The sequence below is a fragment of the Prinia subflava genome, chromosome 8 (assembly GCF_021018805.1).
Source record: "Prinia subflava isolate CZ2003 ecotype Zambia chromosome 8, Cam_Psub_1.2, whole genome shotgun sequence".
Taxonomy (NCBI): domain Eukaryota; kingdom Metazoa; phylum Chordata; class Aves; order Passeriformes; family Cisticolidae; genus Prinia; species Prinia subflava.
The window spans coordinates 22,203,218-22,230,704 of NC_086254.1; the positions used below are offsets into that span (position 1 = coordinate 22,203,218).

Below are 27,487 nucleotides of genomic sequence, written 5' to 3' on the forward strand. Positions count from 1 at the left end.
AAAGGGGTGATAAATGTTATTCTCTTTGCTTAAGTGTAGTTCAGCATTGACTTTTTTCATGTTCAAATGGATGCCAAAACACAATCATATAGTGTCATTCTGATTTGCTGTCATCAAGATTTACATCAATCTCCCTGAGAAAAACCTGGTGGCAGCCCAGGTTTTGAGGTACCCACCATGGACTGATTCACCTGAGTCTGTAGTTCCTGAGGTGAAAACTGCATTGTTAGCAATGATAGAGTGCAACAAGAAGCTTGTTCTATGTTTGTGCTCTAGTTCTGTAATAACATGAGTGATGATACATCTTTTCTTTTTCAGTGCTAAACCAAGACAATCCATTACATATCTCATCACTAGAGCTTTTTTTACTTTTTTGTAAAGTTTTTTGTTTTCCTTTGCCTTTGCTTGCTTTCCTTTGCAAGACTCTGAAGACCTGAGGATTTTTGTAGCCAGAAGCCATGAATTCAATGTCCATTCTTCATGGTGCAGATGATGGCCTGTTTTGTAGTCAACATCTAGAAGGAGGCTAATATTACCGGTACTGTGAAGACTGGGTAGCAGTACTTCTTGGGCTTCCCAGCCTTATGCCACAGTACCGTGGATTCCTTGTTTGACATGAAGAAAAATAAATTCCTGAAGCTCTAGACGTCGCATTCAGAATCTTTTCTGATAGTTTTGTGTCGGTGCCTCTCCCTCCCCTTTCTCAAGGTCGTTCCTGTTTGCTAGCACAAACAGGCAGCTCATAGCTGTAACACCTCCAGAGTTAAGTGATGCTTTGATAATGCCTAGTATCAGTTCTAGCCCTTCGCGCACTGCCGTGGTTTTCCGCTGAAACGCGGGGAAGGGGCCCTACTTCTGCAGGTCTCAACTTGTGACTCGCTGCCATATTGCTTCCGACGATTCCTCTTTCCTTTTATTTCCATGCGGAAAGCAGTGCTGAGTCCAGAGGAGGGTGCTGGGTGTTCTGCTGCTCGAGGTTGTTGTTCCGCTGCTTGCTCGAGGGGAGGGGAAAGGGAGGAGAGGCCCTTCTCCCTTAGTGTCCGCTCCCTGGCGGGGCCGGGCCGCAAGGAGTTAAGGGCCGCAAGGAGTTAAGGGCCGCAAGGAGTTAAGGGCCGCAAGGAGTTAAGGGCCGCAAGGAGTTAAGGGCCGCAAGGAGTTAAGGGCCGCAAGGAGTTAAGGGCCGCAAGGAGTTAAGGGCCGCAAGGAGTTAAGGGCCGCAAGGAGTTAAGGGCCGCGGCCGCCCGGGGTTCTGTCTGGAGTCGCCGCACGCTCATTGGTTGCAAAAAGGTGAAATTGAAACCACGGTAAACTTTTGACCCTGTAGCAGTTCTTGTGGAACGCCTTCCCCTTGCCAAGAGCAGAGGGCTTCTTTCCCCCCACCCCCTCCCCCTTTTCCTGTATTTTTTCCCTGTGAGCGTGCTGTGCTGCATGCAGCCTCCCCGAGGGAGGGGGAGGACGAGAACAAGCGAGTGGTTTGCTTGTGTGCTAACGTCAAAGCTGGAATTTGCCGTAACGGCTAGTACCAGCTTTCTTCTAAAAGTCCTATCACTAAACAAGTAGGAGTCCGTTTTTTCAGCTTCCAACATGATGGTTGAAGAAAAAAAAAAAAAGGCAACGAAAAGCAACCTGCAAATTGATGCTGACGATCAGGGCTAATTAGAAAGTGGGGAAGAGCGGATGAGTCACCCGGTGCACTGGTTTCAGCGAGTTCAGTTGCTTAATGAACGTGTTGTTTTCTAAAAGATTGAAATGGTGTCTCCCTAGTGAGGTCTGATGGAAAAATGTCTCAGTATTACTATTTAGTTAATACTAAGTTCATTCAGTCCGTGAATTAAATGCGTATTTACCTAACTAACTACTTTTCTATTCTGCCTCTTCCTTAAACAAGAAGACCCCCCAGCACCGCAGTCTGAGAGACAAGTAGTGTCAGCTGAACTTCACTGCCAAATTGTGAAGTGTCACGGGCCCAGAGTAGCCAATGTTAGGAATTTTTATTTCGGGTATGTGGCTCCAGCAAATTCTGGACTTAATTAGCGTGTGTGTCATTTTCATACTATGCAGATTTTATCACAAACCCGAAATATCTGTGGCCAAGAAAATTCACCTTCCCTGTGTAGCTTTGCCAAACCAGACAAATTATAGCAGAATTATATTTTTGATGAAATATAAATATAACATTTTGTTATTTCACGTTTCTTTCCCCTTAATTGTGTGTCTTTTCACTGACAAGAGAATCGCTGACTTGATTACTGCATCAGCCTCCGTTTCCCCCCTCAGTAGCTCGAAGGCACAGGTTCGGGCCTGTTCTTGCTGGAACATTGAAACATTAAATTTACTGAATGTTAAGTACCACTTAATCAAGGAGTCACTCAGCAGCTTACCTAGACATAACATCCAAAACTCTTCCTCAGTAAAGAAACCTGATGCCTAAGTACTTCAGTCTGTTGTTTTCACATCTCTCCTGTTTTGCAAATAGTTTTGTCGGATTTATATAGCATGTTCATTTTCTTAATTAGAGATTAGTCTGGGGAGAGACCCACAACTGCTGTGATTTGGACTCTAAAAATTCAGTTCTGTAAGCGGTTTAGTGGTTAAGAAGTGTTTACAGTACTGTTGTTAATACAGTAGGACCGGATCACGGCGGTTCACTGTGAGCTGTTCTTGTAGTGCTGCTGTTCTTGATGCAGCTTTTTCTGGGAATTGAGGGAGTCTCCAGAAGCACTGCCAGCAACATCGAGGGAACAATGAATATTAAATGATTAATCCTCTGCACTGTCATGTGTGCAATTCTCCTTGCAACTGCAAAAGAAACATGCACTTCCAGTTATCGTTTGTGGCTTATCTGTTTATTCCAGCTATTGTTCCTAAGCAGCAGCTATTATATAGTTTATTTTTCCACACTCCCTCTGATTCTTTGTTCTGTCCTCCCTGCGCCTGTGTACGTCCTGTCTGCTTCTCATTGTCTGTTTCATGGCAGTTCACCTGCCTTCACAGTGGAGCTGCAGTGAAGCTGCACATCATGTTGTCTATCACAGTGAAATGGAATAAAGGCTCTTCTAAAGGAGAGTGAATAACAACTGTCAGAACTTATGAATCACTTCTGAACTCTTATTTCTGAAGCATAATTTAATGTGTCTTAGACTTTGCTTGAATAACTGCATGGTTGCATTGTGATAGCATTGTGTGTACATGCCTTCTAGTGATAAAAATCCATGAACTCTAAAATGGTTGCTGCATATGCCAGCAGTAGGGTGGCAAAAAACTGGCAAAAAAAAGTAACACTGATACTAAAGCTACAGAAGCACAAATTTCGTTAGTCTTCTAACTCCTATAACTTCAAAGCATCCCACTGGCGGGGGGAGTGTTTTGGAAGACCCTTATTGAGAGGTAACTGCTGATAATGAAAAATCACTAGTGTAACCATTTCCTTTAATGAATGTGGCTGGAAAGAAGGGTATCACGGATACTGTGAAGACATTTTATAACCAAAAAGCATTAAAAAAGCAGCTGTCACAAACTGAAAATACGTGTTGATGTTCTATACTGCTTTATTCTGCATGTTTATTCAGAGTACATGGAGGTGTTGGATTCATCTCCCCATATTCCACAATGGAGTCTTGCCAGCTGCTTTGCAGCTGCCCTATTAGAATTTTCTTGCCCACCAAGGTTTCCACACAGTGAATGAGAAATTTAAAGAGAAGTTCATGCCACGGTGTTTTCATCTATTTTTTATCTATCTAGAGTAAGTAGTTTTCTATCTGCTTTCTTCTAAGCAAAAGGATGAAAAGGTGATTTAGAGGAAATTCCAGAGCACAGCCTCTCAATTTGGAAAACTGCTTTTCTAGTTCATCAGGACTACTATTGCATGTTTCAAACTTTTGCTGGTTTATTAAGGCTTGAGAGTTCCCCCTAGATCAGCACCTCACTGTCATGCTGGCATAAATGATGCTGAAAAACAGGAGATATGTACTAGTTGGACTACAGATTTTTTGTTTGGTTTTAAAGTATTACCTTTATATCTGTCCTTCTTGCTTTTATATACGTTTCAATTGGTGGTGAAACTTACTACCTGCAGTGCAGTGGTTTCATCCTGGGATGCAATAAGTGGCTTTTTCCTGGCTTCAGTATGTTTGTCTCAAAACTTTCTTGTCCACATCCTTGTTGCAGCTTTTCAGTAATGAGTGGACTCATGGTCTTCTGCAGCAATAATGGCTTGGGTTTCTGGATTTTAAATGCTTTGTTGAAGAGCACATTTATAGCAACAACTTACTGAAAGACATTTAAACAAAATTGATCTATTTATATTTGTATCTCCTGTGCTAGTATAATAATTTTTGTAAGTTCTCTTGCGATACCATCAGGATGCAACATGAATAGACACAAAAAAATGGATGCTGTAGACATGTGAATTCCTTTGAGGACACATGTACATGCACAAAGTCTTGTTTTTCAGGAATCAGTATCTGAGATTTTTTTTCTCCTTTAATGTACAAACCAGTATGTAGAAAGAAAAGTGTTCTTCTGATAGAAAAGTGGTGTGATCTTGGTGAAGCAGACTTCCTGCTGTGAGTTGTGTTTCACCTCCTGTACTTCTTTAAAAGTGTGATGAAGACAAGGATTGGGTGTTATAGCTGAAAGGACTTCATGCATTTATAACTATGTAGGTTGCATTATCTATGTAAATGTGAGCTAGGGTGGGTTGATGTGCCCTGATAATCAGGTTATTCTTAGCTTCTGTTACGGGCTCAGGTTTTTTTATCTCCCAGGCCACAGGGACAGTAAACAGTAGCTTTCCTTACTGATTTCTACTGAAGTAGCAGACCAGAATATTTACTGTGCTGTCTTTTTAGAAGAGTATGCTTTGTTTCCAGTACAGTTTTAAACTGATTCCTCTAAGCTTTCCTTTTAATGTTTCTTGAATGTGTGTATATATATATATATATATATATATATATATATATATATATATATATATATATATATATATATATATATGTATATTGCTTGTGATAATCAGTATAACCCATCAGGTAATTTATCAAAGCAATAAATGAACTATAAATAGTACAGAGGTGATATTCCTGAAAAGATACAAGAAAAACAAAAGAGTTGGCAGAAGTGGTCCACAAGTGTTGCGTTCTTTTGTTTGTGATATGTAGTTGTCCTTACATTAATCTGCTGAAGACTTAGACAAGAGAAGGGGTCAACTTTACAGTTTGTGGTATCAAAAATTTCTCGTGATATATCATGGCACAGTGCCTATTTTTCGTTCTCTCCAATCAGATGGCAGTTGGAAAGGTATGGTTTTCTTCAAGATAAGTAAATGAAAAGCACAGTCCAGTGGTGATTGCAGTACTAATGCTCTGATCCTTAAAACAGGCAGTTTTTGATCTGAAAGTACAAATAGGAAATGTCCAGATAAATCAAGGATCAGACAAAAATAAATAAATCCAGAGCAAAAATTATATGCTAGCAAAACCAGTATGTCTTCTGTCTTCTTGGTTCCACTATGCTATAGTAGTCTTTTGGTGATGATGTTGTAAAAATACAAGACAAGTATTTTTCATTTTGGATAGTACTACTTAAATATCTAGCACTAGACCAGACAACTGCACACATTTTTTAATAAACCTCAGAGCTGTGACATGATAGAGAATTGGAAAATTAGTGATGCTTATCTAATTTTTTTTCTAGTGCTAAGCTTTCTCTGTCCTAGAGGGGCAAAAGGCTCTGTGCATGGACAATTGTAAAAACTTTATTTTATCTGAGGGAAGAATTTCTAATGCCTTATGGGGGAAAAAATGATACGGCTTTTTATTCAGTGCTTATTTAGTCATAAATAAAGGGAACAAAACAGTTATCCTGGCTATGTGAATAGAAGAGGAAGGGGAGTTGCAAACTCAATGGTCACAGCCTGCTTTTTAGTTGTTCTCAGTGTTGTTCTTAAGAAACTTTAGATACTGACATTTCTGATTACAGGAATTTTGAATTAATACATTTGAATAATATATATTCAATATGTTGATATTCCATTATGCTTCTTTTTCAATTTTCCAGCTTCTTGTATAGAATATTCATTAGGTAATTTGTTATTTCAAAAACTGTCATTCCCCCTTTTTGCCACAGCCTTCTTTTAAAATAAAAAAAATAGTTCTGTCTCTTTGTTTTAGATTTCCTTTGTTTTTCACCTTGATTATTTATCACATATATAATGTTGTCCTCCAGGGTCCTGTGTCAACATTGCTTGCACAGGACATTGGTTTGAACTGAGGATTTAAACCAGAGGAATCTTATTTTGAAACAGCATAAAGTTGAAGATGAAAGAAAATTAGATCAGTATGAAGCTTGGTGTAAGAGGCGAAGAGAATGTTTGCAGAGAGAATAAATGCTTGAGATTTTCAGAAGCTGAATAACAGAGCATGACACACAGGAACAGACTGGAGTGTTGTGGTTTTAAGAGGGGGTTGCAGTGGGGGCTTTCTGTTAAGGAAAAGCAAAAACCATTTAAAACTGATGAAAAAAATTCTGCTTACGTGTTTGGCATACACGTGATATCAGACAAGTTCATAGAGTACTAAAATGCATTTTGTATTTAAGTAGAGAATAGTTACAGTTAGTAGAATTTATGAGAGCATTCTGTGGTATTTATTGCTTTACTACTGATTTCTGGAAAATGGGGCTGTGATACGACATGGAATGGTGATTTCTATTGCTTTGTGGCAAATCTGTAATTATAATGAACGCATTTGTGCCATTTGTTTAAATAAAGTTTTTTGAAGGAAATACCCTTTCTCTTTTTCTTTCTTGTTGTTTTATGGGTATGTAATATAAATGTCAATTTTGTCTCGTCAGGTATATGTGTCTCCATATTTCTGATCTTTCTAGAAGCAAAGCATTCTAAGGTTTATTTTCCTTTGTTGCTTGCTATTACAGCATGTCAGAGCAAGATGAATACTGTTTAACGGCTCTGTTTTAGGTAGTGTACAACTTATGCTGTCTTCACAGTGTTCTTCAGTTAGTGGTTTCATAATGTTTTAGGGTAGTTTTTGAGAAACTTTGAAGGCTGCTAGTCATTCATTGGCTCAGAAAGTTAGGAAAATGTTGATTGCTTGGCTGTAAAAGCAAAATCAGTCTTTGTTTTGTGGAAATATAATTCAGTGTGTTGTGTAAGTGCAGTCGTTTAAAAACCCAGTCTTTCTTAAAGGTGTTTTCATTTTTTATTTTGTCCTATGCACTTAGCAGACCTTAGACACCTTTTTAGTTATGTCTTAGAATCGCTGTTGAGAAATGGAATAGCTTCTGCCCTGCTTGTACTGTGTAACCGTTACTGATCAGACCTTAACCACTGCAGTTTGCGGGATGATACTTTAACATACTGGTCTCATTTTGCTTAAAACACTTTGTTGTAATGTGTCATATCTTTGTAGCTAATAGTGAGTGTCAATGAGTCATGCAGTGACAGCATGTCGTGCAGTGGCAGCAAGACTTACTTGGGTAACCCTTTCAATTGCGCAAAGATAGAAAAATCTATCCCCGCTCATCTCTAGTTCTGCAAACATCCTTGAATTTTAAAGAACATGTAGAACTAGGAAAAAGATGTAAAACAATAAAAATAACTGGTGTTTAGTGCAGAAGTGTTGGATTTGTGACTCTTTTGCATTCCAAGGCACTGTTACCATTCCTAGGTAGTGGCATTTAACTCTTCCGTGACTGATGGATGAAGTTTACCTCTCATCCAGACTAAACTTCACTTTGGTTTAAAGTGCAACAGATTTTGCTTTAGAATGAATGAAGGCATCTAGCAATCTTCCTAAAATTTGTGAGAATAGAAGGAAACTTAAATTTTTAAGGGAAAATCTAGGAATTTCTCTATGAAGGATGTCTCCTGTAATGCTTTAAAACATAGGACTAACTTGAATGACCCCTTTTCCGTTTCACTGGATATCTTCCCTGGTCAGTAGTGGGTATACTGGGGTCCTTGATCTAACCTTTTTTCTCATTCTTAGTACCCCTCCTTCTAACATTTTATATGATTGTAACACTAATACGGGAAATATTGATTAACCTGTCTCTTGGAAGATACTTGTTTTGAAATGTAGGTCCAAGGATTACAGCATTAAGAAGTATGTAATGTTAGATAGATACTTTGAAACAGAACATAAAAATACTACTCTTCAGAAGTATACCTCTTCTTGGTGGCATTAATAGGCAACTTATTATACATCACAGCTTTTCCATTAGATTTTCTGCCTTGGTTGTTCAGCTCTAATTTCACATCACCAGTGTTGGCTTAAGAGCAGATGTAACAAACACTGGAAATTAAATGTGCAAGAGGGCTTTGTCGTGCTTTCTTGTGCCATAAAAGGTCAGAGGAGTTGTAATCGCTTTTGCAGTTAGAGGAAGTTATTTTGAAGTTTACATTGTGCAAAGAAAGCAGTCTTTGTAGTAAGTCTAGCGGTGAAGTTACCACTACTTTCAGCAATTACTGTTTTATTTATTGCAACTCTGGTGTTCAATGTGATTGATAAAAAAATCATATAGATTAATTATCATAACTGCATATAGGAGTAGTGTGGGAAAAATTGTGTCTTTCTTAAAATTAAAAAATGTGAACATTGTAGGTTATTATTGGCAGTTTTAGAAAACATCAAGTAGACTGGAATAATCTTTTTAATTCGGAATTGCTTCAATTCAGACACCACATTAAACATGGGTCATGGAAGCAGAACATTCTTGAAAGATGTCTGTGAGCAAACAGATATTTTACCTGGTGTTTTTTGGCTCTGTGCACAGTACACACCTATGTTTCTAAGCAACTTGGGAAATAGTTCTAAATAAAATTTAGATCTTCAGATAGGAAAACGCACATTTACTGTCTCTTTCAACTTGAGATTAATTCAAATATTTGGGTAAAAGGTTTTCTTTGTAATGCTCTGGGGGTAAGGTAGTGAAAGAAATACTGCTTTCAGGCTTAGTATTTCTACTGGAACTGGTGAAAGAATTCTCACTGAATTAACAGAAACAGTTTTGGACCAATACTAAGTCTTTTGAAAATTCCAGTAGAACTGTATTAATTTCGAGTATATCAATGTACTTATTTCTTAAACACAGAGAGGGAGAGGCTTTGACATCACACGTGTATTTCATAATTTTTCAACATACTGAGTTTTTACTGTGTTCAGATAAAACTAACTAATACTTCTAATGAAAATTCACAAAATTCTATCACAGTACTTCATGGAAGAAAAAAACTGCTTGTTGAAATGGTAATCACAATGACATTTTTAAAGTACACTTCCCTGTTTGGCGTGGTAACAGTAGCATAGTCGTAATTTTTCACTTACACAATTGTAAATCATATGTGGTATCAAATGACAGAGCTGGGGAATGAACAGTTTTGAAGTAGGCTATGCTGTAGATAGAGCCGATCGTTGCATTTATATCATGTTATTAAAAAATAAGATTTCTTAATGGAAGTTCTGCCATTCTGATCCTACCCTGCTCTTTTATTGTACAGCTAGTATTCTGAGACTTTGCTCAGCTTCTTGGTCTAATTTTGCGAGATAAAACTAGAATTTTGTAAGAAGTGATTACAACAGCAGAAGATGTTCAAGTAAAATTGGACTGAAAAAATACAGAATTGAAAGTGGATATAAGAATAACAATTTTTTCTTTCGGGTTTCAAGTTGAATATGTTCATTCTGGTAGAAAGTGTATATTAGAGCATTATGTGTAACTTGACAAGAGATTTTTAGAAATGCTTCCATTAATTTCAGTATTGCGATGCTTTGGAAGTTAAAAATTGAAAACAGTAAACTTTTGACTTTGGGTAGATGTTGCCTTGTATAATGCATTGTATTCAGCCGTTAAAGAAAAAATTGCATGTTACTGGGCTCTGGTTTGTGGAAAACAGTGTGTGTTGGTTGGCAATGCCTGACAGCTGCTATTTGTCGAAGCTAAGGTGAACCTTACTCATTCTTACATTTTTAGGCAGCTTTCAAAGCTCTGCATGTATGCAAATATTCACATGAACTTTACTTAATCTTGCATTTTTAAGCAGCTTTCAGAGCTTAACATGTATACGCACGTCAGTATGTCTTGTAGCTTTGAACATTTTGTTCTAGAGATGTTAACTCTTACTAAGATGAGAATAAACCCATAATGATTTTCTTTTATCAGATTTAGTCACATTATAAGGATTTTATACAAGCTGGAATTAGAATGTAAAAAAGTAAGAGTAATGTTTAAAGATAAAAAAAAAACTTTTTACCTATTAAATGTTTTAGTGGACTTCAGACTGGACTTTCAGTACGTGGGATTATACTAAATGTATGGTACATTCTTGGAAGCATACATTTTCTAGAAATCATAACATTAGATATAGTAAAAATGCAGTTCCTTAGTAGAACAAATGCTAAAGCTTCTCTTTAGGTAAATGGAAATGCATATCAAAGAGAAGATACATTTTTTTTTCCAGAGATGACCAATTTTTCTGGGAGCCATTTTGGTTTCATGGTTAAACAGTTCATGTTCATTGGCTGAATAATAAACAAACTTGTCTTCCTTGCTTTAGATGTCATAAAGAATGATGTGATTGTTCTGGAATGTTAAAAACTCTGCATGTAATTATTCTTGTGTAATAATCCTCTTGAAGAGAAAAATGTCTGGAAAAAATTATTATTTTCATGTTATTCAGATTTTTTGTCAGTCTACATAGCTTACTGGTCTATTTTTAGACTTAGAGTTTCCTGTTACTTCAGTAACTCGGTGTTGTGCTGAACCAATCACAAATGTTGGCTGCCAAGTAACTCAAGACTGAAGGTGACTTAAAACTAGAATGGATGAATATGATTGTGATCATCATAATTTTAATCGCTGATCAGTGGTGAAAGATACATTTTTTTCTCTCCTTACTAATATGCTTAGTAGAAACATCACTCTAACATTTACTAGCATTCATACTAAACTTTTCAACATGGAAGACACTTCAGATGACGTAAGAAGTAATTTTCTTTTTATTTATATTAGGAAATGCTTTTCTTTCGTCTTTAACTAATATCCAAATTACCAAAGATGAAAGATGAATTAGAGTCTGAAGCCAGTCTGGAATTCAGAGTTTGCTGGACCAGTTTGTTAAAAATTCAAGGTTTGAGATGGGATTTCTTTGCTCCTGTTCGGAACCAGCAGGATCTTAAACTTTAGTTCATCTCAAACACTCCTAAGAGGCAGAATCAATTCAACTCATTTTCTGTGTTGTTTTGAATTGACAAAGGTGAAGGTCAGCGTAAAGAAATTTTCAGTGCTACGGCTTTATTCTCTCTTGAGTGCCCAGTTTATGCCTTTGTCCACTCTGTCCCTAGCTGGCTTCCTGCTTCTGATGTGCTACCTAAACATCTTTTTACAAAAATCACCTGTAGTTCAATGCAAGGTACATTCTTTTCTTTTTTTAGTCCTGTACTTCCTGTTGCAACGCATTTTCGTTCTTCCCATGTCAACAAGATTTCCACTTTTTAAATGTTAACCTTTTCCCTGTGGCATCCCCTTTACATTTCTCATAGAGCCATGTAGGTATTTTTTTGATGTTTTTGTTCTCTGCTCCAAAAGCTATGTAGGTGTTACAGAATTTTCAAGAATTCACTTAAGAGGCAGCATCATTTCTCTCTGTCTCTCTGTCTCTCTGTCTCTCTGTCTCTCTGTCTCTCTGTCTCTCTGTCTCTCTGTCTCTCTGTCTCTCTGTCTCTCTGTCTCTCTGTCTCTCTGTCTCTCTGTCTCTCTGTCTCTCTGTCTCTCTGTCTCTCTGTCTCTCTGTCTCTCTGTCTCTCTGTCTCTCTGTCTCTCTGTCTCTCTGTCTCTCTGTCTCTCTGTCTCTCTGTCTCTCTGTCTCTCTGTCTCTCTGTCTCTCTGTCTCTCTGTCTCTCTGTCTCTCTGTCTCTCTGTCTCTCTGTCTCTCTGTCTCTCTGTCTCTCTGTCTCTCTGTCTCTCTGTCTCTCTGTCTCTCTGTCTCTCTGTCTCTCTGTCTCTCTGTCTCTCTGTCTCTCTGTCTCTCTGTCTCTCTGTCTCTCTGTCTCTCTGTCTCTCTGTCTCTCTGTCTCTCTGTCTCTCTGTCTCTCTGTCTCTCTGTCTCTCTGTCTCTCTGTCTCTCTGTCTCTCTGTCTCTCTGTCTCTCTCTCTGTTGTTACTATGATAGTCATAAGAGGGCCACTGTAATCACTTTTCTGTCTTGAGGGCTGGGGATGTGTGGTGATGTCTTCACATATGTCTAGAGATGTGTAGATTAATATTCCACGCTGCTTCTAAGATGCATATTGTTTTGTTAAACACAACCTCATAGGACATTCATACCATCTTTCAAAATTTCTTTGATTTGTATGCACAAGTAGTAACTGATTATTTTGCTTCCTTTTCATTTTCTTTTCTTTTCCTGTGAAAACTGTTTGATGAGATACATGGTTTTAACAGTTTGAACTGGAACTACAAATGACGTGACGTAATGAAGAAATAAATACAACGTTGTAATGTGCTAGAAATTTTAGAATATATGTCTCATGCAGTGTATATGTCTGTTTAATGAGGGGAAGTCTTGACCCATGTTTTCCTGTTTCTGTGTTTGAATTTGTTTCATGACTGCTGTCTGATTAATCTAAAAATTGAATTCAACAGAGAGATCTAGCAAGAAACAGACTAATTTAGTTATGCCTCATGAGGCTCCCTAACTGCATTTTAGAAAATTATTCACATCTTTGTGTTACAAACAAAAAAGGGCTTGAGAGCCTTCCTCCCCTACACCCTCCTGTATAGCTGTATAAGGCTCCTATTGTTTCTATTCATATTGAGATGTCACAGATGTGTAGATTCTTCTGGGTTCTTTTATTGCATGAAACTCTAATGACTGTTCCTCCTTTGAATCCTTTTGCAGGCAAATTGGCATAGGCTATACAAAATGAAATTTAGGTCACAAATAATTTTTAAATTATTCTACTTGAGTGGATGGAAGATTTAGCTGCCAGTATTTGTATATACTGGAACTCTACAGCAAAGTATGGCAGAAGATGGTTGACTTAAAAATATCACCAAAGGAGTGTGCAGTTTTAGTGTGGAACGTAAGTGTGCAATTGAGTTTTAAAGCTATATTTATGCTGTCCTGAAGATTAAAGGCAGGTGTGTTCACCTGAGCTGTTAAAATAACTAGAAGTATTAGGAATAACTAATCTTAAATAAATACTTCTAATTTTGTGTATTTTAATTTCAATATGAACATAGACATTTTTGCTCTATTTTGAGATTAGCTACCCTCAATACCATATTTCCTGTCTGTCAGAAGAGTGAATTTAGATTTTAGGTCTTACCATAGATGTAGATTTCCTTGAAGTATGGGGAACACCACATGTGTTTCATCTCTTGATTCCGTACATTGAGGGGTCACGGTAGACAATTTGTATTTGCTCAAGGACCATATTAATTGCACAGATATGCAAACGGTTTAGTTGAGCAAGCAGTAGTAGTGGTCTTCCATTCATTAAAAATGATTTTGCACTAAGCAGACGTTTTTGTTTTTTTTCATGGCCTTGAGATAGGTTATTTATGCATAGAAAAAGCTAGCATTTACAGAAACAGGAAACCTTTCTTTATTTCACACTACATGTCTTGCACCATCCTTTTATGTTTGGCTACTTTATTTCCCAGCACTCAAAAGGTACAAAAATCTGTCAATGCAGCATAATTTCTAGTTGTTTTATAGGATGCTGAGATTAAATTAAACATTTAGCTAAATTATTTAAGGTGCTTTTCATTATTGTTGTGTTGAATTGTGTTCCTTCAAATAGATGTGCCCTTGAAAATATTGTGTATTTCAGCTGGCTGCAAATTCATGACTGCATGCTGCCCAATTTCTGGCACTTTTTTTTTCAGAGGATGATCAGTGCTTCTGTCCAGTGCTAGAGGTTTGACAGTGTGGGGTGCTATGTTTTTTGGAACTGCCTTTCAGTATTTTGGAAGAGGGACTGCAGTTATTGTGAGCATGTTTTTACAGACTATAATAGTGGCATTCTGTTGTTTCCTACTAGTTCCATAGTTAGGAGTCCCGCTCTGGTAACCCAGACATGCCATCCTGTTTCTTTCTTTTTGGTATTTGAGCTAGAGATTTTTCTGTTTCTATATATGTATGTATTTGGTAAATTTTAAGTTGTGGTGTGTTTTTTTTTTTTGGTTTTTTTTTAATTTTTTTTTTTTTTTTTTAAATAACGGTTTACCACCTCTTTTTGGATACCAGTCTTTAAGGACTTACATACTCTAAATATATTTCACAACCACTCAGCTGAAGCCATCAGTTATAATGAAAGCCCAAATAACCTTTTCCAGCAGAGTGGCTTGGAAATTAATCAAGATTGAAGACCCCCTTAGTATTTTCTGGGCCTGCTGTGTTTGACATACCAATTCTCACTGCCAGCATCATGTAAGTGAGTGGCATGGCTGCACCATGCCCAGTTGCCATTTCCTTACAAAAGCTATATCCCGTACAAACTCATCTAGCCAGATAAGCTACTAGCTGTTCACAGCTGTGTTCTGAGTATTGAAGTTGTTCTGAGGCTAGAATGTGGCTCACATGTCTTTGGAACTGTGATGAGACGCAGTGACTGGCTTCACCACGGTGCTTTGTTTGGAAGCCGGCAAGTCACAAATTCTTACAAGTGCCTGGCAATGTGTGGTGAAGGCATAAGGATAAAAAAATAGTCCTTTTCATAACAGTGTGTTCACTGGGGCCCTGCTTTTCTATGTCATACATTTTGTTTGCCGTTAGCATAGTCCATTATCTGTTGCTCTGACTGCCAAACTGGGATGCGTAGGAAACAAATTAACATGTAATGACATTCCAAATATAGATCACATGCATTATTTATCAGAGGAACAGGAGACGAACTCCAAGTATCTTCCACTTCTGACCATCTCTTAACTGAAAGCATCCTGTCATATTAATACAAGCAAAGTGAAAAAGGCTCAAGTTAATTGTCATGTCTGAAAAATAGCCCAGGAGTGCATGGTGTTTACTAAACATAAACACTGCAGGGGAACTGGTAAATGAAACCTGACAAGGTCTGAAAAATCAGTCTTTGTAAGATGGACTATATAATATAAATTGAATGTGCGCAAAATTAAGAATATTTAACATGCTGCAACAAGATGTGCTTCATTGGCATTATAGATGGCACTTTTTTTTTTTTTTTTCTTTTTAAACGGAAGGTCCTGATTCAGTGAAGTCTCCGAGCCATTTATTACCTAGTAAATCACCTTTTTGTCTATGGGAAGAATGTGGGAGGGAGAAAGAGTAGAGAATGATCAAATGCCCGCGTTGTGGAATAGTATTTTATTAGTTACTGTACTGATGGGGGAAGTGCTGGATTAGCACAGTGATTCTGTTTGCTTCATAATAATAATTGTACTTTCATCTTTAAAGGTAATGAAAGACTTCTTAGTATAAACTAGTTACAGTACACAAAACCCTCTTTATTTACTCAGTGTACATGAGTGTCTGTTTCAGTAGTTTGTTACATTTCACTTTCAGATTCACAAAGCTGTAGTAACAGTTCAGTGGCATTTTTTATCTGCTGCATTTGCCCCTCCCTCAGAGATTTAAAAATATGTTGGTCTTATGCACTGTAATTTAAAGTGTATTGTATTTGGGTTCTTCTTTAAAAAGGCACATTAATTGTCTCTGAAAGATTTAAGGAAGACTGATAATGCTTCCCTTTTTATATCTTCTTTTAAAAAGTAACCATTGTGTTTATCATATCTGGCACATTATATATAGGTATATTTTTAACCTGAACACAGTGTAGTGTGTTCTGTCTTTAGGTGCCTGTCATATTGTTGTTGTCTGTGCCACAGGTAACAATATGTCTTGTCACTTAGCCATTTCATCCAGACTGTAATGTTATTATCTTTCTTTATGGGTTTTGAAAATTGGATCAAAAAGCCTACTATATGTAGACTTCTGCTAGTCAGGCTTTGTTGGATGCTAAGTTTCTACGTGATGTGAATTGATTATCTTTGTAGCTCATCCCGAGAGTGGGTAAGTCAGTCAAAGGTCAGTATGTTGAGCTCATTGAGATCGAAACATGCTGAATGATGCTTTTGTTTGAGCACTCTTGGGTTTTGGTTGAGCAGGCTTTCGACAGGAAATTGTATGCTCACGTGTTGAAAGTTGTACTGATGTGGTGAGATCTGATGGGTAAACTGACTGCAGAACACGAAATATCAAGTGGTTACTGCATGGCTGTGTTTTATTAGAAACACCCTAATAACCTAATACCCTTGATAAGCACCCTATAACCTAAACTACTTCATGTGAATCAGAACAGACCACAGTGTTAAAATAAATTTTGGTTTTAATTCAAGTTGTTAAGCAGTTGGCTAATACCTCTGTATTTAGAAGAGGAGCATGTGGGTTTAGAGTAAGGAACAAGAGAGTTGAATGGTCTGTTGAACTGTTCAACATATAGCAGAGATGACAGTTACATGAAGTTACATATTATATATTATTTTTGTTTTTCAGGATGTGACTTAAAATGACTTCTGATTCTGAAGGTCCTCTGAAAAATGTGCAGTGCTTGAATGTTCGCTAAGGACTAGTAAGTGACTGATCTCATATTTGGACTATATATACCTGAACATATTTTTAAGCTGCAGTTTAGTATATGAGAAGGATGTACTTAAAAAAAAAAAAAAAAAAAAAAGGAGGGGAGGGAAAAAAGAAGAAACAAACACAACTCAAACCTGCACCACTGCCAGAAAGTGAAAATGCTGCTTATATTCTTGTGGATTCATGCCTATGTAAGTGGAAACATCAGTTGTTTCTGTGGCCAGTCTTTGAGCAAAAGAATCTCTGCATAATGTCAAGAATGCTTTGAATCAGAAGTTTCACTGGAAACCTTTGATACTTTTTTATGTGTATTTGAGGGAGATGCAAGGTTGAAATAACAATTTTCCAGTAAGTATATGAAGTTGCAGAATGGAATATCCACTACTTTTATTTATTATCAAAATTTAAATACTGCAGTCTGCATCTTGCAAAAATGTGTGACTTATGTCTTGATTTTTAGGGTGGAGGATTATACTTAATATTTTAACATTATATACAATTTTTAAAATTCCAAGGCATCCTCATGATTCATTGAAATGGACTTGTTTGATTTAATTCTGTGTAACTGGCTTATCCTCAGTAATTCTAAGTTCTGCTTAGTTAATTTTTCAAACAAGAAATCAGCTCAGACAGAAGAGCTTCCAAGGATGCAAGATACCCCAGGTACACATACTTAATATAGGAAAAACTTGGCAGTTTCATGGGACCAACCAAGTTTTAAAAACATTTTCATGCTAAAAGCAGGATTTAAGAAAATATTTTGGATATGTTTTAAATCAGTATTGTATAGTTGTGCATTTTGGAGCAGTCAACTGCTTCAGCAAAACAGATATAAAACTAAATCTGAAGCATGTAATTGTATTTTTGGGCTCCTGCTAGGACAAAACCTTCTCACTTGCCATATCCTGTTTGGTGAATAGGTCTTTCATCTACCATGTTTCTGAGAACATGGGTACAAGGGAATCACAATTAAGATGGCCAAGGAAATGAGTGCATTGAAAGACAAGCTAGCAGAAAGCAGTCTAAGGATATTAAGTTGGTTGCTTTCCAAATTCTGTGGGGGTGAATTGAGGAAGACCAGGGAAAATGTAGTTGTATCAAACTGAAAACTTTCTGCTTACTGTGCTTAGTAATTTCAACGTCATTTTGCCTTAAGTGCTCTGTAGGAAATGGCATAAGGAACTTTCCCCATTGCAAACATACTGTATTGTTGGCATGTGCATTGTTTTCCTGTTACTCCAGGGCAGAATTTTAGAAGACAATGGATTTTGTCCTGTCAGAATACTGAAACCCTGACAGGTTGGACGCTGCTACTCATAAATGCTCATTATTTCATTAAATTCTGTGGTTTTGTTTGGAACATATGTTTGTACATACGCTGTAGCAATGGATGGATTTGTAATTACTGGAACTTATTTTATCTGCCATGTAAAACCCAGCACCTTTTTAACAATTCATTTATGCTTTTCACTGAGAAGTGAGTAGACCTGACATATGAAAAGTGTATGGTACATTGCAAAAGATGTAGGCATGAGCACCTTAATAATAAGGACTAGTGTTTTTTCAGCACAGTTACTGCTGAGCAAGAAGATCTTTGTTATTTTTTGTTTTCTTGAATTGAGAAGGATGTTGGGAAATTTAAGATTATACCTGAAAAGATCTTGCAAATAGTCATGAAAGTCTGGTAATTTTGCTCCAAATATTGCTGCTTTCGTTTCCTCTCCACTGGTGGGGTTAGGAGCATCATGATATAGTGGATTATTATTGCTACAATCAAGGGAATTAAACAGTGCCTTGCTTTGAAGACTTTGTTTTGGATCATTTATACTGATCTAAAATTTAATAGAATTTCTTGTATTTGTCTAGTTTTATGTAGTAACTGAGCTATTCAGTCACATTGTCACATTTGCATTAATCATGTAAATAACAGAAAGAATTTCACTCTAATTATTTTCTTTTAAAATGCTTCATTTAGGTAGGTAATGGTGTGTAGTATAACCAGCAGAGAAGCCTTTCTAGCTAGCGTCAATGGTTCATAAGCCAGAAATAATATTGTTGCCTCTTAGCTCAGAAAGTAAGTTTCCAAAGATGCCTGTGTAAATTTTTTTTTGCTTTTAGTAGTAAATATGCATAAAAGTTTCAACTTCTGAAACCTATGTTTAAGAGCTGTCTTTTGAAATACTTAACTTCGGGAAAAGTCCCTTAAACCCCCAAAATAGCCTTCCTTTTGGAAAAACTTCTTAGCCTATTAGAAATTACAGGTTCATCTTCAGTGAACAAATGCAACACCTGGTACATCTAAAACTGACGATTTCCTTTGTTATTAACTCACTGAGTAGTAGCTTCTTTTGCAAATGCTTCCTGTAGCTGGAAAAATAGCTTGACCGTTAGCACTTTGTACCATAAATCCATCTGTATTGGGAAGCAGCTTCTGTAATTTCCTTAACTAAACAGTTACAGAGTTGTTCTAGGCATGACCTACCTGTGCAGCGTGTAGTTATATTCTTAGGGAATAGAAAATAGATGTGCAGCAGCTCTGTAGCTTCAGGCCTGAATAAGCTACCACTAGCTACTTGGGTGTAAGAATAGGGAAACAACTGTGGAAATGACTGATTTTTCCTTCCTTGCCCAAGCTCCTATATTTATCATGTTTCTGAGACAAAATATAGTAATTTTGGTTTTCTATTTAATTGCATTGTGAGTTACCTCTCAGTGCAAGTAGATGTTAAACCAAAAATGACGTTCCTGTTTTATATCATTTCATACAACAATGTAACCTTCAAAATTATGTTCTAGTGAAATGTCTGTCCTGGCTCAAATTTTCAACTGTTTAATGTGTTTCAAGTGCTTCCTTCTCTTAAACAGAATTTACTCTTAGCTTCATACCTATTTGCTTTGTCCACATCCTTCCTGAGCTGGCCTTAAGACTTACATTTTAAGCTCTTCCTTTCTCTTTCCACATTAGCTTTTTAACCTTCAGCTCTGTCTATACTCAGCCTATAAATGTAGTTCCAGGGAGGGAAGCAGCAGTCCTGGAACTGTGCGCATGTGTCACCTGCAGCATGACTGAAGATGCAACCTCAGCTGTGAGGTCTGTAGACATAAGACCTTGAGTCATATGTAATGCTGAGTATCAGCTGCAGATAATCAACTGCTTCTTGCATGATCATGAGCTGCTTTATAATTTCTTTTTTCCAGTGGCTGGTTTGTTCAGATGAGTAGTTTTTCATTCAGCTGAATGAAGCTAATTGAAGGAAATACGATCTTTTCAGTTGTCCAGTTCTGTACTGTCATCTAGTGGCCTAGCAGTACATTTTTCTTGAACTTTACATAAAGTAGGCCACTGTGTATGTATTTGGGAGTTTTTTGCCCTAGAGGAATATATAAATAGATTTAGGTCTTCAGACTTGATCTTTCATCTCTCTGTTGGCTTTGTCTTATTCATCCTGTTTCTTTATCAAATATTGATATGTAAGACCAAGTTCTTATCTGTACAGTTCATGCCCATAGTACAGAGTTAGGCATCTTTTGTAATTGTTTATTTCAAATGGAAGATTATGTTTGATTGTTGGGTTTAATTCTGTTGTCATTTTAAAAATATGTTATCCTTCCTTTTGTAATGTATATCAATTGGCATGAGAACTGGTTATGATACAGTTTTATGTTAAGCATTGTAACATTTTCTTAGCTGCAGAGAGAATTTGTACTTTAAAAAGATGCCATTTAATTTCTGGGCTTTTTACACAGGCTAGAGTAGTCCAGTTCTCTGTCCTGTCTAGCTTTCAAAATTCTGTACTGCTGTAAGAATGTTCTTTTAAATTCTCCACGTGTAGAATAAAAACCTCCATGCTCCTTTGTGCAAATATGTTCTTATGTGTCTTTGTCCTTTCAGTTTAGGCTTTAGAAAAAAAGTAAAGCAGATTCCACCACCCGCCCCAAGAAGCCAATACACAAAAATTTAGTCAGTCAAGGTTAGTGACCTCAAAAGTAACACACACTTTATTCCTTTTCCTTTTCCTCTTTTCTCTTTTCCCTTTTCCTTTTCCTCTTTTCTCTTTTCTCTTTTCTCTTTTTTTCTTTTTTTCTTTTTTTCTTTTTTCTTTTTTTCTTTTTTCTTTTTTCTTTTTTCTTTTTTCTTTTTTCTTTTTTCTTTTTTCTTTTTTCTTTTTTCTTTTTTCTTTTTTCTTTTTTCTTTTTTCTTTTTTCTTTTTTCTTTTTTCTTTTTTCTTTTTTCTTTTTTCTCTTTTTTCTTTTTTCTTTTTTCTTTTTTCTTTTTTCTTTTTTCTTTTTTCTTTTTTCTTTTTTCTTTTTTCTTTTTTCTTTTTTCTTTTTTCTTTTTTCTTTTTTCTTTTTTCTTTTTTCTCTTTTTTCTTTTTTCTTTTTTCTTTTTTCTTTTTTCTTTTTTCTTTTTTTCTTTTCTTTTTTTCTTCTCTTTTTTTCTTCTCTTTTTTTTTTCTTCTCTTTTTTTCTTCTTTTTTTCTTTTCTTCTTCTTCTCTTTTTTTCTTTTTTTCTTCTTCTCTTTCTTTTTCTTTTTTCTTTTCTTTTTCTTTTTTCCTTTTTCTTTTTTATTTTTCCCTTAGATATCTTGTTCTGGAAGCAGTTACTTGGTTGTGTGCCCTTTTTGAGGGGTTGGTTATCTTTGCTGCAAGGATACACTGCTGACTTGCATTTAACTAACTTCTTGTTCAACAGGGTGCTCATATTCTGTTCTGCAGAGCTGCTTGAGCCAGTTGACCACCAGCCTCTGATACCTTAACATAAATTTAATTTAGTTCTATCAATTCCTTGTCCTTGGGATATGTGATCACTGACTCCTAGGAATTTGGTCATCCCAGGCGAGTTTCTTTTAACAAGCGTTGTAATGGTTGTTTTTGCCTGTGGAGACAAAGAACTTTTTCTGTGAAAGATTTTTTAGTGCCTGGGTTATGTTATGCAAAAAGGTTCTCTCTAACTGACAAATCCAGCTCTATTAACTAAATAATTAGCACCATTTATTGCTGTATAGGGTAAAGAACTGCAGTCTGTATGAGAATACAGTAAATGAAATTTACACATAATTTGGAAATTTCTGTAAAAAGGATACAATAATGCTAAATTCATAACTGCCCAGATCTGGTTTGTCTCATTGTAGTACAAAAGACCAAACCCAAGTTTTTAGTTCGTTTTATAGTTCTAGTTATGTTCTAAAATACTCCAACGAGATACATTGCATAGATCCATTAAGTTTTTTTCCTCCCTCATTGTTGAGCCTAGTATAGCAGGACCTGACATGTCTTTCTTCTCTCATCTGTGTCTGTGCTCCTTTTTGGCCTTGGGAGTGAGGGGACATGAGTGTCATATATATAGAATTGGCCAGGTTTGTGTAATGTACAACAAAAGCACCTGATATTTTCTTGGCTTATGGCCTAATCTTTACTGCAGAAGCAACAGAAGTGAAAGACGATTGAGGTCTTTGCTTGCCTTGGCTTCAAAGTTTTAGAAAACTGTATTGATTTTAGAAGGTTTAGCAAGAGATGTGAAAATTATAGTAACCTGTAAATATGGTAATAGTAATCTGTTGGCTTTATGCAGAGATGGGTATGAAACTCCTGTAAGCCCCCTTTTATATTCCTAAGGGTGAAAATTATTTGTTTCTGCAACTGTGTTTTGGTATAACATAAATTTATTGTTTTCAGGTTATCGAAATATATGTTTAAATACTGAGAATCTTTTTTTAGACAAATTGGAGCTATACAGTGATCCCAGTTCAATGGTGCAAATTTTAAATATCTCTGAAAAAAATTAAATGCATTTTTAACCTTTACGTTTGCTTACAGTGATAGAAAGCTTTAATAACCTGTGTTTTGGTCAAATACAGGGTAGATTTTATAGAAAGGTAAGCAAACATTATTTTTTAGTAGCAAAAACATTTATGGATTTGCATTAAGAAAATTTGCTTGTAAATCTGATAAAAATAAATTATTTATCTGGATAAGTTCTCTGTATTTTGAATTAGTATTTTGAGCATTTTATTCACATTAATTATTTCATTGCTTTTAAGAGTTGCTGATGCATGGTCAAGATGAGTGGATTAGGAGAAAACTCCTTAGATAGTTTGACTAATGAGTCAAGGAAGCGCAAGCCATTGCCCTGTGATACACCGGGTGCAAGGTAGGTTTACCTAAAACTTCCCTGGTTTTTAATGACTTTTTAAAAATACTTCTCAAATTTGCATTGCAGTTTAGAATAAGTTCTAACTAAGGAATTTGTTTACTTGAAAAACTCTCTAGGTCAGCATCTGCTGTGAAGATAGGTAATTACTATTAGGTGTAGATACACCAAAGCTGATTAATTGTGCTTTATAATTATGGGAAGGGATACCTTCCATTAGATGAGGAAACCCTTTCAAAGTTGTGATGGCAAGGCAAAGGAAGAAAAACCTCCTGCTTCACAGGAATTTTAAAGGCATCATCTCATATCTGGTAATTGATTTGACAGGCCTTATTTCAGACGGTTACATTTAGCAAAGAATATTGTAAGAGGCTGAGCTTTTTGCTGGTTTGCTTGTACTTCCGTTTCTTTCAAGTTCATCTGAAGTTTTGGCAATCTATGCTGTCTTTCTGCCTCTCACCCAACTCTGTCAGATACTGTTGTTTGAGGGACTGAGTTTTCTGTTCCCCACAAGCCTCTTTGCTCTCTACCACATGAAGTGTTCTCTTTTATCCTTTCCTGTTCTTCTTCCCACAGAGTATTAATTTTTATTAAATCTGTTGTCAGGCTGTTGCGTGTACTAATATATATCCTTTTTATATATACATTCTCAGTGCCCCATGCCACTTGCCTTCATCATTCAGCAGATTGTGTATGAAACCCTTAAATGCTTGCACTGTATCCCAGTGTCTTTTTATAAGAGTGTCCTCCATTCCACTTTCTCTTTCCCTGTCTACAGTGTCTCTCTGTCCATTCAGGAATTCTTTTTCAGATTGTCACCCTTCATTAGCTTTCTTTATCTTTCAGGCTACTTCTTGGTTATGTATTTGTTTTCTCCATTGTCGATCCATGTGTACTTCCCTAACTCCTTCACTTGATTTCTTCTCAAAGAGTGATTATTCTCTCTTAATTACCTTGATGTGTCCATTCTTGCCCCTGGCCTGAGTCTTTCTTTTCCTATTCTTGCCATACTGTGTATGACATTTCTCCCTATTGATTTAGGCTATAGACAATCTCTTTACTCAGCACATTAACCTGGGTAGGAAAAGAAATTTCAAAGAGACACTTTATCCAGCAACATTAGGTTGTCTGGGATTCTGCTTTTCTTGTGTGTTGAGATAGCGCTTAGGTCCTGATGCTTACAAATTTATGAGATATCACCTTCTATAGTCATCTCTCTGCAATCAAACTGAAGGGAGTTAACAGAATTCAGTTTCATTTGTCTAGTAAATTTTAAGCAACTGTAAAGCAACTTCTAAGATTAAAATATACTTTTTGTATGAGTGCTACTATTTTATAACAGAAGCATCTGCTCTTTTAATTAAATCTGACAGTAGAGTAATAGACTAAACACAGGAGGATTTTTTTATTGATCGCTTTCTTCTGTCCTCTTGATATAAATTTGTACTTAAAATTCTTAAAAAAGACACAAACCAAACAGCAGTGTGACAAAACACACACATTTGTCCTTCAGATTCATGTTTGCTGTAAGAATAGCTACTGCCTAGGTTTAATGGCTGAGTGTTAAGTGAATTGCATTATTGTTCACAGAGTGAGCACAGGTTTTGTATAGGATGGTATGTAAGTATACAAAACAATGTTTTTGATTCCTAGTCTGGTCTGCGGTGGTGAGAAGCGTCGACGTGAGCAGGAAAGCAAGTATATTGAAGAACTGGCTGAGCTGATATCTGCTAATCTGAGTGACATTGACAATTTCAATGTCAAACCAGACAAATGTGCTATTTTAAAAGAAACTGTGAGACAGATTCGACAAATAAAAGAGCAAGGTATAGTTCCCTGCTAAATCAAAATTAATAGTTTAATTTTGTTGTGATTCTTTTTTTGAAATAATAGTTACTTGGGAAGTTGTGTAGTGGTTTTCACAATAGCGTGTAACTAAGCAGGTCTTCGGACTTTGACTTGATTCAAACCTGAAATGCACCTTAAGTAATTTTCTGTTTAAAAGTAAACGAGTATTTATCATCACTTTCTATTGGGAATCAGGATTCTAAAACTTTGTATGGACTTTCTTACCAGTTTTGTAGCACAGACAAGGTGAAAAAAAAGGAGATGGTACTCTACAATCTGCTTGTACACTATACCAAATAGTGTCACTACTATGGAGAATATATACTGTTGCCTTTCACTTCAAGGAAACATATCCTTTTTCTTATAGGCAAGCCTTCAATCAGAGATAGTGATTTTTATGGATTTTTAAAAATTGCTTTCTTAGATTGATTGTACTCAGAATATAGCCAGCTCAAGAAAGGAGAAAGAAACAGTGCATCATATCTTGGTAATTTCTCTCAGCTAGGGTAAACCTAGGTGATATTATACTTTTTTTAAACTGACAGGTGTATGCAAAACCTCTATTTGAAATACAGACTGAGAGGTATATATAATTTCTTTTTTTAAACACCACTCCATGCCCATCTCCACAGCCCAGTGACTAGCCTCCTAAGCTTACATGTGTCATTTGGGCAGTAAAGCATTAGAAAAACGGAATATGTGGTGGTGTATACCTGTCTGTTGTGGTAGATTGCCACATCTGCTTAAGACTTGCTAAAATGATCTTTAAAAATAATCTTCTGTTTTTAAGGTTTTTTGTAGTATATTCTAATGTTTCATTATAGAGTTGAGATGTTGTATTTCCCTTGTGGTCTGCTTAACCAGCCAGCAAGTACCACAAAATAAAGTTCACAATGATTTTTCTGCAATTCTACTGCGTGGCATGGGTTCCCATTCCATCTTCTCCTGCAATCGATAAAGTTAGGATATTTTGATTCTTAAAACATGGTTTTATTATACGCATGCCCACACATACACACACATATATATGCATACAGACACACAACTGTTAACATGAATCAAAGCCTTTTTGTAGAACAGCGGTGATGGTATCTGAAGACTGTGACCGATGATAATGAGATGATCAAAATAAAAACACAAGAGAGATATGTAATGACTGTGTTTAATTGCTGTTGAAAGACTCAGCAGGTATTCATTGGACAGTCTCAGAACAAACAAGAAAAACAACAAGAAATGTTCACAAAGCAAATTTATTTATTATAAATTAGCAAATTTATAATTGGCAGCTTCAACTGCCAATTCAATTTATGTGGACAAAGAGTTTGGCATTATGTGGCCATGAAATATTTTCTAGTCTTAGTGACCAACAGTATATGAAGCTTTCTCTCTCATTTGTGCTTCTTTTTGCCTTTATTTCACATGCTTCCTAGGATCTAGCTTGTAATATTAAAATGGGGCCTTCACGTGAAAAGTCACTTTACAGAAATTTATCTTTTGGCTTTCAGGAAAAGCAGTTTCCAGTGATGATGATGTTCAGAAAGCAGATGTATCATCCACGGGTCAAGGAGTTATTGACAAAGATTCATTGGGACCTCTTTTATTACAGGCAAGTACAAATTAGGCCCTGGTAAACCCCTATGGAACCAAATACTTAAGGCAGGTGAAAATATTATTATAAAGTATGCAATCTTGTAGTAATAAAATAGTATGCAAGAACCATGCAGAAGTATGTTTGAAAGGGTCAGGAATAAAATCTATTATGTTTTCTTAGTTTTGATGAAATTCTCTGTAGAAGGAAATAGAATAGCCTTCGACTTTTCCTAATATTCCTATGCTTTATTTACTCCAGCAGTCATTAGCAAATTATTACTGAAGCAGTGCTTATTTGTACAAGCAATACTTTATTTCTCGTAAGGGATAGACATGAAATGGAGGAGTTTTTGCAGGGAGGGGTTTGTTAGGTGTGTTTGCATTTGTTACTAAATTATGAACTATTTTAAATGAATGTTGCCATCAAGTAAAATAACCCAAGAATAATAGTAAATAAAGGTACATAGGAGATAGCCTTTCTTTATGCCTAGGAAACCAACCTGATATTTACAAGTTCATCAAAGCAGTTTGAAGCTTAATTTTTTTAACATTTCTCTTTCAATTAAAAATATACAGTATTTGGCTAGATCCTCCTATCTCATCACTTGACAGTAGAAATGTCTTCATATTCATGACTTACTACTTGTTTCTACTGAACTTCTTGTTTCAATTTACTAACTATTGAATTAATGTTACAAATTCACAATCTAGTGTTCATATGAATCAATAATGAAGCAAGAAGGCTGGTTATCAATATGAAAGCTGAAGGGAATATCACGTGGACATATTAATTATTAATATTTATATAATTCCCTACTAGACACACGTTTCATCAAAGAAGAATTTAAAATTTCATCTCTATCCTTGAAATTAAGTGAATGTATTGTAAATTGACATTTATCACCTGCACACTTTTTAAACTAAATTATGTTCAGAATTAGTTGGTATGTCTTATATGATATGTTGTCACGTTAATATTTAGGCATTGGACGGTTTCCTCTTCGTTGTAAATCGAGATGGGAACATAGTATTTGTATCGGAAAATGTCACACAGTATCTGCAGTATAAACAAGAAGATCTGGTTAATACTAGTGTCTATGGTATCTTGCATGAAGAGGACCAGAAGGACTTTCTTAAAAACTTACCTAAATCTTCAGGTAGTAAAAGTTGATTTACTCCACTTATTAAACTGTTTGAAAGCAATCAGAGAAGAAAAAAATACCTTCTAAAGGGTAACCTTTCAAAACAGATCACTTATATAA

The 27,487-nt window shown here is 36.1% G+C and overlaps 1 protein-coding gene across 7 annotated transcripts in view; it reads left to right on the plus strand.

Annotated features, from left to right (window-relative positions):
- Positions 1 to 27,487, plus strand: part of NCOA3 (nuclear receptor coactivator 3) — a 61,358-nt gene that overhangs the window by 13,052 nt on the left and 20,819 nt on the right. For 4 of the 7 annotated variants that reach the window (XM_063404122.1, XM_063404117.1, XM_063404124.1 and 1 more), the window contains 5 exons: positions 16,550 to 16,625; positions 22,678 to 22,787; positions 24,441 to 24,613; positions 26,141 to 26,241; positions 27,208 to 27,382. In XM_063404122.1, the coding sequence (XP_063260192.1) occupies positions 22,690 to 22,787; positions 24,441 to 24,613; positions 26,141 to 26,241; positions 27,208 to 27,382 (547 nt within the window). In that variant the 5' untranslated portion in view covers positions 16,550 to 16,625; positions 22,678 to 22,689. Of the gene's footprint in view, positions 1 to 16,549; positions 16,626 to 20,528; positions 20,608 to 22,677; positions 22,788 to 24,440; positions 24,614 to 26,140; positions 26,242 to 27,207; positions 27,383 to 27,487 lie in introns of all 7 variants that reach the window. The other 3 variants (XM_063404123.1, XM_063404119.1, XM_063404121.1) reach the window with 1 other exon arrangement.